The sequence below is a fragment of the Euprymna scolopes genome, chromosome 11 (genome assembly GCF_053919585.1).
Source record: "Euprymna scolopes isolate OS-2025 chromosome 11, ASM5391958v1, whole genome shotgun sequence".
NCBI lineage: Eukaryota > Metazoa > Mollusca > Cephalopoda > Sepiida > Sepiolidae > Euprymna > Euprymna scolopes.
Window position 1 is genome coordinate 37289133 of NC_136492.1, and position 14572 is coordinate 37303704.

At 31.4% G+C, this 14572-nt stretch overlaps 1 protein-coding gene across 1 annotated transcript; it reads left to right on the plus strand.

Moving 5' to 3' along the window:
• Positions 1 to 13474: 13474 nt before the first annotated feature.
• On the plus strand, positions 13475 to 13981 carry LOC145288121 (protein CFDP2-like). Its single transcript, XM_080136188.1, has one exon. The coding sequence runs from the start codon at positions 13475 to 13477 to the stop codon at positions 13979 to 13981; it is 507 nt and encodes a 168-aa protein (XP_079992314.1).
• Positions 13982 to 14572: the final 591 nt, after the last annotated feature.

Sequence of the window (14572 nt, forward strand, 5' to 3'; positions counted from 1 at the left end):
AAAATATAGTTGCAAATTACTCAGTAAAGGCTAACGGAACAAGAGCATGCTACCCCGTGAAGTAAATAAAGGATTCCGCTCGAAATACGGCCCAAATTCCTGAGTTAGACAGAAAAATTCCCGCGTTCAATAAGATACACCTGAAGAGGGTCGGAGTTAGATCGATTGAAACGTTGTAAAAGTCACACTCAAGATGAGAACAGTAGTCCGATGAATCCAAATAATACGAATAACCAATCCTCATTTCAAAAATTCAGAAACGTTGTATTTTGTTTTTAAATAAATAGAAAAATTTTTTTAATATATATACGTATATTTTTTCAATACACAGAACAACAATTTATAGGAGTATATATATATATATATATATATATATATATATATATACATATATACATATATATACATATATACACATTTATATATGCATACATATATTTAAATATATATATAATGTGCACACACATATATATACATGTACACTCACACACGCATATATATATATATATATATATATATATATATATATATATATATATATATATATATATATATGCGTGTGTATACATATATGTACACATGTATATACTAGGTATGACGCTTATTTTCGACGCCCATAACAAAAAATACAAGTAAAACTAGTAAAATGAAATTCATCGGTGTTACAACATGGGACCAGAAATTTGATTTAGCTGACTGGGTTTCGCGCGCAGAGCCATTTTTATAGTGGTAGACCGGCTCCCAGCGAAAACTGTTGGGAAAATCTTTTTGAAATTCGCTTTCTTTGAATGCCGATTGGATAAAAGGTGAAGGCCTATGTCACGTGGGCTACTTTCCTCAACGTCAGTGCGAAAAGACAGAATTTAAGTTTTTATGCCCGCAGAATTTGCGTGGGTGCTACGATGTACGCACAACTGGAACGCTCCTTGCCCAACCATTTTTAATGTTTGTGGCGAGCCACTACAATTGTGATTTTTACTCTACATAGAAGAAGAAGAAGAAGAAGAAGAAGGACCAGGGTTTAAATCGCATACAAACATTATTTTACACTCCATAAAACCGGCGAAACTTGATTTGAAAATAGCAAAATGACAAAACCTTAAAAATATCAAAAAATCACAATGCTGGCAATTTTTTCATAAATACAAGAAAAATAGCAAAATGAAGCATTTAAAATATAGGAAGAAAAAAAAACTTAGTACGAATATATATTATAGCTTGTTAAAATTTTGGTTCAATCATTTTATTCAAGTGAAATATAACAATAAAAGTCTTACCTTTGGTTTAAAAATGTGATGGAATAGACATTTAATTGTCACAGCTGAAACGCACAAAACTTACAACAGTTATCTTTCGCTGCCTCTGGTAGTCGCTAACTGTAAACATTTCCTCGTTTGTTTAAAATGAATATAAAAAAGACGTATTATTGAACTCCGTTTAGTAATGTTTTACATAAAGTAAACTAAATTCCATTTTTATATAAATGTATTTATTTCTAATCACAATATTACAAAATAATAAATTTTTAGTATTCTTTACAGAAAAGTATTTTTTAATGAATGAAACACTTTGTGTAAATTAATAAAAATATTTTTCATTATCGTCATTTATAGCCCCAGAAAAGTAATATTTAAATTATTTTTATTAAATTTTTCTTTATTCTAGGAAATATTAATTATTAATTCCTATAACTAAACATTATTTAAATTTTAACTAACTTGAATTAAGGCACTACACTAAAATAATGCTATTATATAGAAACCTATTCCTAACATGGGGAGGGCGTTTTATTGTTTTGTGATTATTCTCTATTTTCACCTATTATATTATCATCTGGGGAGTCTCGATAAACGTTTAAAAATTGAAAATTAAACAAAATACTGGTAAAAGCCCACCGAATAAATGTCACAGTTACTCGACACTACTTGTATTTCAAATTAAATAAACACTTTAAAATAAGTTAAAATACACAAAAAACTTATTCTTGATCTTACTTATTATACGCAATAATCTAATATTATAAATATTAAATTGGAATTACAGTTTTCAGAACTATCATCACAAATATAATAAAAACATTAATTTAGAAACAAATTTAATAAAAATATTAATTTAGAAATAACACAAATATAATAAAAATATTAATTTAGAAATAACACAAATATAATAAAAATATTAATTTAGAAATAACACAAATATAATAAAAATATTAATTTAGAAATAACACAAATATAATAAAAATATTAATTTAGAAACAAATTGGTTGAGAGAAAAGTTTGTTTTTATTTTATAAAAAAGTTAAACCTGTAGACCTGTTAATCGAGATTCGAACTGTTAGCTAACATGTAAACTTTTTCTTAATCTTGTGAAAAATACAAATTCATTAAATGATATTTTAGCGAATTCGAGTATAAAAAGCTATAGAAATAATTGAATTAAAGTAATATAATTTTAAAGAAATAAACACACATTTATTTACCTTGGTGGCACATATGGTTTTCACAGAAAACGATTCGAATCAATTTTGGTGTGAACTACGAAAAAATGGCTGTCTTGTGAAAGAGTAGGCGAAAAAGTACATTTTTCTTTATTTTTTCTATTCTATATTTTTCTTCTTTTCCACTACAAAAGCAACTTTCTCACGAAAACGTATTTTTATAATCGCTGAGTCATTTTGAAGTCTGCTGACCGCACCGGAAACCCCTCTGGATTCAAAACACCTTACAACAAAGTGTGATAATTGAATATTTTACTATCAAAATAAACAGCGGCGATGCGTCCAGCTGACCTTTACAGAAAACGCGCTGCTTTTTACCAAATCAGTCTACCAGAGAAAAACTTTGATTTTAAATATATTTTTTCATCATTGAACAAAAAACAGCATCGATTTAAATTTTTTTAATTATTAAAAGTAAGATTGTCTGTTCATTCATAATAAGTTTTAAGAGACATTTTTCCACATTTTTTCACGAACATTTAAAATTTCAATTATAAAAATAATAATAAATTATTTCAGAAATTTTTGGTACGATTTAAAAGTAGAAGCTTCCAATAAACTGCAAATATTTTTGAAAAAATGTTTACAGCATACGAAAATAATGCAAATGCGAGACTAAAATCGTGTCTACATTATCGACGCCTTAAAACAACGTTCCCATGTAGTGATCATTTTAAGGCTGTACAAATACCCACGTTTAAAAAATCTAACAAACAGCCACTAATAGTCAGATTTTCATGAAATTTTCGATATATTCATTTTTAATCTAATTTACATATTAAAAGTAGGTTACGTTATATATATGACGGCAAAGATTTTATAAGTGTTATACCCCCCACCCCCATATTTCATATGACGAAACTAACCCAGATAAATTTAGGTCCGTAAAAATTGCAACATTTTATAAAGCTGAAGTGTTTAAATAATTAATACATATATATATATATATATATATATATATATATATATATATATATATATATAACTTACTATATATATATATGAAACGCGGAATATTCAGTGTAGCTTAATCGCCATATATATTTTATAACTTACTAACGAGCTCTACCTACGTATTGAGCACTTTTGAAGTAAATATTTAAATTTTACGCATGAATCTATACTTTCGTATATTAATTTTATGTGAGTAAATTAAGTAGTTATATATATATATATATATATATATATATTAAATTAAGTATATATATATATATATATATATATATATATATATATATATACGTTTTATTTTTTATTACCGTATCTTTCTGTTAAGTTATTGTTTCGGCTACACGGCCGTTTTTTTTTTTTTTTGCCGTCTGTAGCGTCCTCAGACTTTTACAGAAATGTTCGCTAGCGTCCTCCGGCCAAAAAAAAAAATAACGGCCGTGTAGCCGAAACAATAATGTAACTTTGCAGAAAGATACGGTAATAAAAAATAAAACGCATATTTGCTCTACAACAGTATTGAGCACTTTCTTCAGTTTGTATTAATTATCATCTCCACTAAATATATATAAATATGTATATAACATTAGAAAATTTACTTACCTGGAAGTTGTAAAACAATGGACATAAAATCAATGTTGGTATGTTTGTAAAAAATCAACGTTTCTTATCAGTAATATATATTATAATTAGTTAAATAACAATAAAAAAAATAGCATTCTAAAAATTTATTAAATTTTAAAAGATTTAAATAGAATAAAATTCCAATATTTCGCAATATGAAGTTTTAAACATAGATTGTTGAGTACGGTTTTTCCATATAATATAAAAATGACTATTAGCAATTAAAAAACTTTTTTCATCTCTATATATAAAAGCGAAAATGTGTGTATGTATGTATGTATGTTTGTTTGTATGTATGTATGTATGTAAGTATGTATGTTTGTGTGTCCGCTAAAAACTTTCGACAGACACGACGAAAATTCACAAACTCGGTATCATATTGAAACTCCATCCTTCGCTCGAAAAATATCGAAAAATTAGCCAAAAACGTTAATTCTTTCACCCCGAAATCGACAATTTTCGACAGGAGGGGGGTCAACAAAAACGGTCCTCTCGTGACGACGACCGGTTCTACGCATGTGTCAGATGACGTCATGACCTGATTTACTTTAAATAGTTGAAAAACTGACTAAATTTCATGTACGTCGCGTTAGCTCAGTTGGTTAGCGCGTTGGTTCGTTATTTAAACGTTTTGTGTTCGAATCGTGGTGTGAGATGTCTTTTTTTTTCGATTTTTTAAATTTAAATATTGAACCAGTGTTATTTAAGCCATTTTCACATAACGTTCGTTTTTCTGGTTTTTTTTGTGTTTTTTTTTTTTTTTTTTACTTTGCTTATTCTTAGCGACACCCAAAAACACCCGGGTACCCACCGATTATTTAAATTTTAATATCGAAACAGGCTTATTTAAGCCATTTTTCATGTATTCGTTTTTCTGTTTTCTTTTTTTTTTCGATTTTTACATTTAACATCGTTCGTTTGCCTTACGTTAGTTTTTGTGGGGGTTTTTTTTCGATGTTTTGATTACCCGCCCCACTTAAGTTTTAACGATCGTTTTTATGTTTTCTTTTTTTTTTACTTCGCTTATAACAAACAAACCTGGTCATTGACCTCATTTGCTGAATAGCTATTGCTTACGTCGTCGTCGTCGTCGTCGTCGTCGTCGTCGTCGTCGTCGTCGTCGTCGTAACGCTCTACGACTTCCGTGCGGGCACCTGTCAATTTGGTTCTTACTTAAATAAATTCAAACATCTTTCAGTAACTCATTCTCGCTGGCCGAACGGTTCATGTTTTTTTTCACATTTTATTTTCAAACTTCGCCTCAGGGCTGCGGGTTCGCCCCCCCCCCCGGTTTCTTTTTTATTTAACAGCACACACACTTCCAAACACTCGGGCAACGCCGGGTGCCCCCGCGTTATATAATAATATAAAAATGACTACAACTTGCAATTATTTTAATTGTTAAAAGATGTTGGGGTCAACTTGAGTTGACCCCAACATCTTTTAATAATTTTAGCGCTTATTCTCAAAAAAGATGTATGGAGGTCTCTAATTAATGAAATTAACATAAACCATCGTAAAAAAAACCCTGCTTCCCTGATTTAATTAAAGCGACTAGGGCCTTCCATAAAAAGTACACACGTTGACACAAAAAATGAGGACGTGGCTCATAGTGCGTAAAATGTTGGTGATTTCACAGTATTTGCCCCAGTGTTATAATGGTGTTATTTATAATGTTATTTGTACTGTATTTTGTTACTAATTTTTCATGCCGTTTTTACTGTATGTACACACATAATGCCGTATTCCGGGTTTTTACTGTATATATGCACATGTGTATACATGCACAAATACGCATATATATATATATATATATATATATATATATATATATATATATATATGCATGTGTGTGTACACATGCATATGCGTACATGTGTATATGTGTGCCAAACCCGAAGTTTACGTGGCATTTAGGTTTTACAAAAAATGCGATACATCTCAAAACTATTATATTTTTCTATGCTCATTATTTTTTTAGTTAAAATCAACTTAGTATTGCACATAAAATAGAGAAAAAACAGTTTTTTCATTATAAAACTACTATAGTTTTGTTTCTATTATGATGATATGTTTCATTGGACTGACCGAAACTATGTAAAGTAGAATTGCACTGTTTTTGAAGAAACAAAATACAGAAAATAAAGAAACAAAATACAGAAAATAAAGAAACAAAATACAGAAAATAAAGAAACAAAATACAGAAAATGCAGAAAAGCCTTCATCATGCACATATACCCATCACGGGATGAAGATATCATATTGCAAACTCACGTAAATTTATCAAGTAATTTTCTTTTATTTAAGTAAATCAAATTTAATGTCGTGCCGGATAGAAGAGTAGCCAGTCGCTATACTTTTTAGGGTGTCTTTAAATTTAACAGCGAAGACCTCAATTCGACTAACCAAATTTATTTCTCTGTCAGACATTATCAATAGAAAATTTAGTTCTTATTTAGAATTTTACTTAATATTTAAAAAATACAAAAAATACAAGAAAATATCTTTACGTTTACGTGAATTTTTCGTTTCGAACGAAAAATTCACGTAAATTGACATATTTTTTTTTAATTTAGACCCACTCTTTCGTAAGATAAAATTCATTACTGATTTTCTCCTGCTTCTAGAAATGGATGACTTGATATCAATAATTTGTGGTAGCCATTCAACTAATGGCTGCCAAAAATTACATTTAATTTTTTAAGTTAAAAAAATAATTAAGAAATATTCGATCAATTTACGTGATTTTTTTTTAAATGTGATGTCTTCGTTTCGTAACGGGTACGTACATCAGAAAGAGTTTCTGTATTTTTTAAGTTGAATTCTAAATAAGAGCTGAAAATGTATATGCAGAATATATAATAATATATATTTCTTACTTTGATGCTTATTCACATTGGCACTTATGGTGGCAATTAAAAGTTTAAAAAAACGTTTGTATGATGTACATATCAGTTACGGAACGAAGATGAAATATTGCAAAACTCATATAATTTGATCAAATAGTTTTTAGTATTCAAGAAAATCAGATTTGACTCCGAGTCTGCAGGGAAAAGCGCCTAGCGATGATAGTAAAATCAGACAAACGATTTTATTTTTTTTTTATTTTTACTGTCGGGAAGACAACGGAAACGTAAGATTTAAAACCAAATAATAATTTATTTATTAACAAAGCGCGTATATTACTTTTTTATTGTTTAGAAAATGAAATTAACAAATTATGAAAACATTTTTTAAAAGTTAAAAACAAAATTTGAAGAATATCAAAATGGCGTTGGGATTTACTTATTGGTAAAAAAAAAACGGCAAATTTGTTTGTTTCTTTTTTTTTTTTATTGGTTTTTTGGAGTTTTTTTTTTTCCAAAACCAAATATATTATTTGATCAATTTTTGTGATTTTTGGAATATACTTTCTTCATTCCGTCACATATACGTACACGATCAAAATTTTTTCTTCATTTTTGTTTATCGCCATAAGTGCCAATCTGAATAAGCACACTTATTATTATTGTTATTTATTTATTTATTTTTGCGAAAGTTTGCTGCACAAATATCCGATTTACCGAATGGGCAATTACCGTCGGCTGCCGTGTACTCGAAAAATACGAAAGCATTCGCTGCTATTTACCGGATATTAAATTTCAAACAGAAAACTTTTCGTTTATGTTAAGGACAAACAAAATAAACAACTTTTGTAAAATAAAAGATTAAAGAAAATAAAGTTTTAAAATATATCAGACGATTTTATATCTCTTTTTTATGAAACGAAACAAAACATCTGAATTAAATATTTGGGTACTTATGCACTCTTGATACCGTACTGAAATAATAACGTTATTATTCAGAAAGCCATTCTTAACATGGGAAGGTGAGGGTGTTTTCTAACTATTCTCTATTTTCACATAAAAATTTTATATAAAAGATATAGTAAAACTTGAATTTAACTTTTAAAAAAAAAAGTGCATAAGCACCAATATTTGTGTATGAATATTGTGTAAAAAAATGCCCGATTGACCATAACGAAGACGATTCAAGACAAGCGAAAACGAACAACATTTGTTTATTTTTTATATTTTAAAATGGCGCTTTTTGAGAATTCTTACAAAAATAGAGTCATCTGTTTAAACTCTATTTTACAAAAAAAAAAAATCGATAATTTTTTCTATACGAGAACGATTTTGAAGTATTATAAGAAACGACAGGTGCGACTACTTTTTAAAAATTGGTTAAAATCAAGTTCGTCCGTCTCTGTTTACATTGTTGGTTAGCTTATATTTGCGCTTGACGATGAATGCCCTGGAAAAGTTACTTCTAATTACTGTTTACAATTTTTTAAATATTTTGTTATTCTGAAAAAACTGCCAAGTTCATTTGCATATTTTTAAACTGGTAAGTACTAATCAGAAGTGACTTTTCCAGGGCATTCATCGTCAAACACATATCAACTAACGAGGTCAAAAATTACACAAGTTGAATCATGTCACTGCTCTGGTTTGATATGGCCAACCATTCTTGTTTGGTGATTTTGGTTTGCAACTTGCCACTTCCGGCTGGCGGATTTTTCAACGTTTTTATTCAGTCTTAGAAAAAGAATTGTACCGATGGGACTCAATTTAATTTTCTCTTTGACGTTTTGGGGTCATCATTTAGTCAACCACGGTATGACTAATAAATTATTGGTTGATTAACCCGTTATACGTATTATAATTGAATATGTTGCATTACATGAATTAATTTTTATATAAAGCTATGACAACCAATCTCCGTAGAAGATTTTAACTACCACCCCTCCCCGCCCCGGAGAAGCAGCAAAATTTCGTAACGATTTTGCAATTGTGTAACAGACCGATTCTTCGAGAACTCAAAGTAAGTACCCTTTTCAATTTGTTGTGCGTTTTTTTTTTTTTTACTGTCTCTATGTGGCTCTATGTAGTGTGAGAATAATTCTTACAACGAACAATGTAAACAAAGACGAGTAGAACTTGATTTTAACGCTAAAAGTGAAAGCATAAAAAAGGAAAATCTACCCAATTAGTATCACTGTGACTCTTCGTGACGGTGAATTTCTATTAGCATTTTATTTGTTTTGGGACTTTTCAGCGATTGCTGACACACCGAGAACGGCGTATTTTTGATGGCCATGTTAATTGTCGGTTGCTGACCAACCAGTGGCGGCTCGTGCCTGAGATTATTGGGGGTGCTGCTGCTTCAAAAATGTTACGCATTGTTTTAATATCGTGTAAAAGTAATTCGAATATGTAAGGAAATATTTAATCAAATAATAAACAAACATTCAAATAAATATTCAAATATATAACACAGGCAAATAATCAATCACAAATGGATAATACGCAAAAACTTTTATTAAAAATATTTTTAAATTGTGTACACTTTACAGAATAATAAAAATAATATATACATGTATTCCTTTAAACTTTTCGGATTGAATAAAAGTTTGCGTTTTTTTTGGGGGGGGGTATTTTTTGGAAACCAACGAAAAGCATTTTTAAGAATACATTTTATTTACAATTTTTTAATAACTTATTTTTTTTTTATAAAAACAAAAAAAGAAAAGCTTTGAAATTTAGGAGTGTAATATTTGAAAATAGCGTTTTATTTAATAAGTTTTATTTCCAAAATTTATTTTTAAAATGTATTCATAACAAAACGTATTTGTGAATAAAATGCAAAATAAAAAAAGTTTACATTTTTATATACTGAGCAAACAAAAATATTTAAAAGAAACAAAATTTTATTTACAAATCTTTTAACAATTTGCTTTTTATATGAAAAGAACAAACAAACTTGGCTATTTACTGACCTTCCCATGCCGGTAAAAATCGACATAAAGTGGAGATTTATTATAAAAAAATAGGGTCTCATATATAAGCATTATAAAACATCGAATTTAATATAGCTTTCTCCCCAAAGAAAACAAAAAATTAAAATTGTCTCAGTCCAGAAGGAGATTTCTAATTACTTTTTTAATGCGTATTATCTGCCCCATCTACTAACAAATTCAATGTAAAGTTTAAAAATGCATAATTATAAAAAACTGTTTCTTTATTTACAAATACATTTTAATTTAAAAAAGCCTTGTGCAAAAAAAAAAACATTTTTCAAAGTGTAAAACTTCTAACATTGTCCTCGTTGGGGGCAAATAAATGCTAAAAAAAATTATATCTAAAACATACAAGTTAAAAAGATTTCTAACTAAAATGTATTTTCAACATAAAATGTTTCTTTGCTTGTTTGCTTCTAGGGAAAAATGTAAACAGTTTTTTCTTTGTTTTTTTTTGTAAAGTTTAGTTGTTGCAAAATAAATAGCATTTAAAAGTACTTAAAACAAACAAACAAAAAGGCAGGTAGATGGAAAAGTAATTTTATTTTATGGTAAGATTTATTTATTGTATATTTGATTTTTACCCTTAGTCGCGTGTTAGCTTCACTGCTAAATCCCCGAATACTTATATAAAAAAAAAACAGGTTATGCATATTATATATTTCCGTCTGCTACCGAATTAAATCGCAACGCTAAAAGTGTGCGTATTTAAAAAAAGAAAGAAAGCACAATATTTTATGTACGAGAACACGTTATATGCACATTTTAATAATAATTTTTTAAAAAATGTAAATAATCCTCCTTTTTTTTAAATAACAAAATGTTATCATATTTATAAGTACAGGCACACACTCTAAGCAAACACCGAATTTCACGAGCATCAAAGACGTTCCCCAGCGGCCGTTATCGGCTGTCTATAAGTGCGCATGCGCAGAAGAGAATTTCATTAAGAAAGTGTAACTGTGAATTTCACAGCTCCAAGCAAGTTTTATTTTTATTTTTATATGAATTTGTAGATACCGACATTAAACTTAATGATTTTATAATGTACACATAGAAAAAATAATAATAATAAAAAACAAACGAATTATTTTTAATTTTATCATTAATATTGTGTAGAAATAATTTGGGGGTGCTGCAATCCCACAGCTCCATGCACGAGCCGCCACTGTTACCAACTCGACACTGCTTGTTTTTCGAACCAAATAAATGCTTAGAATTTTTACACACAAAACTATCAAATAAGTAGAAGAGTAACTTATTTGCCTTTGGTAACATTTATTTGTTAATAATTTGAATTGTGAACACACACCCCTTTTTTTGCGTTTGTTGGCTTTTCTGCAAATACCAGGAATTCTTATTACTTTCTTTTTATTTAATTTTCATTTAACTTTCGAAGTGTATATTTGCAGCCGGCTGCACTTATTTGAAAATGCTATTTTGGTAAAACTTATCGAAATCACTTTTTTGGGGTTGTTTTAAAAATGGAAATCTCGTTCTGTTTTAATATTTTTTATTTTAATTGCGCATGCGCCATCAAAATTAACAATGATCGATAAAATAATTAAAAGAATAAATTTAAAAGTGTATAGCGCAACCACCAATATGTGCACAATTTACAAATATAAGATTTTTTATACAATAATAAAATTTTGGGAACAAGAAGATTTGGCCAATGTTGCTGGTTGACTTACCTGTAAAGAGTTGCTTTTTAGGAGTATTACCCCAAACCTCCTAATGTAAAGAACGCCTTTCGGAACACTTCAAACCTCCCAATGTTAAGAACGGCTTTCAGAATAAACACCTTTTGCAGGTAAGTCTCCAGTGGGACAACCAGACCACATTGACCGAAGATTTACATAGGTTTATAACATGGTGTATTGCCCAAAACGGTCACCTATAATATAAATCTCACCTGTCAGTTTAAATGTATGTATGTATGTATGTATGTATGTATGTATTTATGTATGTATGTTTGACAAAACTTTCGACAGGGGCGACAGATTTTCACGTGACCGGTATTGTTTTGAAGCTCGACAATTCGGACGACAAATATCGAAAAATTGGCTAAAAACATTCATTCCTTCGTCCTAAACTGGGCACTTTTCCACAGGGTGGGTGGCTTTTTCGCCGATATTTTCGAAAGTCATTCTCTTTTTTTCGATTGACTAGCCCACGTCACTTCCTGTTTGGCGGTGGACGCAACAGCAAAGACGTAACGTTTATTTTTTCATGTACTTTTTCCTCCTTCGCGATACGGGTTCAAGCCTGCCTGCTAATTACCAGTTTTTTTTTTTTTTTTTGCTCAACACACACCTGCAGACACCCAGGCAACGCCGGTCACCCAGTCTATAATATAAATCTCACCTGTCTATTTAAATGTATGTATGTATGTATGTATGTATGTATGTATGTATTATGTGTTCATGGGTTCAAATGGTTGTCACATTGCTAGGGGCGGAAGTGGGGACGAGCTCCTTCTCTCCTATAAAATACTCCCGGGGCAGGCTCAAATCTATAGCCTCTGACAATCTAGTCATACTCCTGGCCTTCTCGTATGGCTTGTCACTAAGTCTAGCGGACCTGGCGCTTCAGGTGAGTCACTGGCGCCATAAAACCAGTACCTCCGGGCGGGTGGTGCTTGTTAGTCTGGCAGGACAGATCATCTAGAAGGTTACTCTGATTTCAAACCACCGTGGTTTCATGCGTATATACGAGTGCATGTATGCATATGTATATATTGTATTTGTGCACATGGATGAGTGTATGAAGAATCATATACATGCGCCAGTATGTAAAAATTCCCTGTTGGTGTTAGGGGGTGCATTAATACCACTAGGAGTGATGGGCCCTAAGTCACTGTTCTGAAACCCATCTAGGAGACGGAACCTCGTAACTAAAACCTGCTATCTACGCATCTACCAATCCTCTTGCTTTTTTTTAGCTTGTCATTGGGTCATTGTTGCAGGGATTTAGTGAGTGGTATTGGTGTCGTACAAGTTTCTGCCACTTCAATCCATCGAGGTACAGATATCCCAATGGTTCTAGATCATTCTTATCTCACCACTTTTCAAAGTCCTAGGGCGAGGAAGGCATGACGACATAATCGGTTGGCAGCACACAGTCAATATTTCACACATTTTTTCTTAACGTCGTTATGATGTTCTGATAGGGACACTTTCCGGCCGAGATTTTTGTGACTGAGCAGCCCTTATTTAGGGACAGCACTGCTCACCCATTGTATGTTAGGGTGCTAGAAAAGGTGCACTAAAAATTGCCTATCGGAACCAAGCTGGTTAGCTTATTGCGGTTAACGGCGATTCACTACAGCAGGAACAACAGAAATAAGAAGTAAGATGAAACTGAACATAAGTTGCTGAAACGTTAGAGCTCTTCTTGATCTGGAAATAAATGCACGTCCAGAACGACGAAAGGCACTAAATAAGCTACAAAGATTAAACATCGATGTAGCAGCTTTGTCTGAAACACGTCTATGAGGCGAGGACCAAATTACTGAAGTGAAGACGGGTTACACACTTTTCTGGAAAGGTAAACCGGAGAGCATGAAGCGGGAAGGTGGTGTTGGTTTTGTGATTAGATTCACTCTTGTTGAGAAGATTGAACATATAACTGGAATCACTGATCGTCTCATGAAGCTCAGGGTCTCTCAGGCATGTGGTCGATACTTGTCTATTCTGTCGGTGTATGCACCAACTATAGAATCCACAGAAGAAAGCACCATGTCCTTTTATGAGACTATTCGAAATACTATTGCAGCTGTACCAATTGAAGAGAAGCTGATTGTATTCGGCGATTTCAATGCGTGTGTTGGTCAGGACCATAACATATGGGGTGCACTTGGCCGTTATGGCATCGCCAAAGTTAACAGTAATGGTTTACTTTTACTGCAGCTTTGTTCGGAATTTAATCTTGCCGTGTCTAATACATTCTTTCATCAAAAGCGTAAGTTTAAAGTCACATGGACACCCCCGCCCCGATCAAAGCATGGTCATATGATCGACTTTATACTCACACGTAAAAGTGACATAAGAGACATGTGCAATGTGTGAATCTTGCGTAGTGCTGACTGTGAAACTGATCACTAGTTGGTCCGTGGAAAATTTAAGCTCTGCATTCGTAGAAGGATTCGAATGGCAGGAGTTAGGGTTCCAAAACGTGTTTATGTCTCCAAACTAAGAGGTCCTGCGATTCGCATGGCTTTGGAGGAAAAGCTAAGCACAGTTGAGTTTGATGACACCTGGGAAACGTTTAAAGATCTGGAATGAAGATACTTGGTCTGAAAAAGTCTGTACACAAAGACTGGTTTGATGATAATGATCAAGAGATAAAGGCTCTCTTGGGGGAGAAAAGGGTTCTTCATGAGAAACTTTTGACTGACAATCTCAAAAACAGAACAGTTGTCGAAAGAAAATACAAGGAGAATAAGGCAGTTCTACAGAGAGAGATTAGGAGAATGAAGAATATGTGAAGGCCCAATATATCTGCAGTGGTTCAATCTGCTTACGATCGGAATAACACCAAAGACCTATATAGTCTTCTTAAGCAGGTTTTTGGCCCAAAGTCTACTCCTTTTATACCTTCACTGTCCAAAGACAGGAAAACTTTCATCCAGATAAAATCAGAGAGCGAGAGATGGGGCA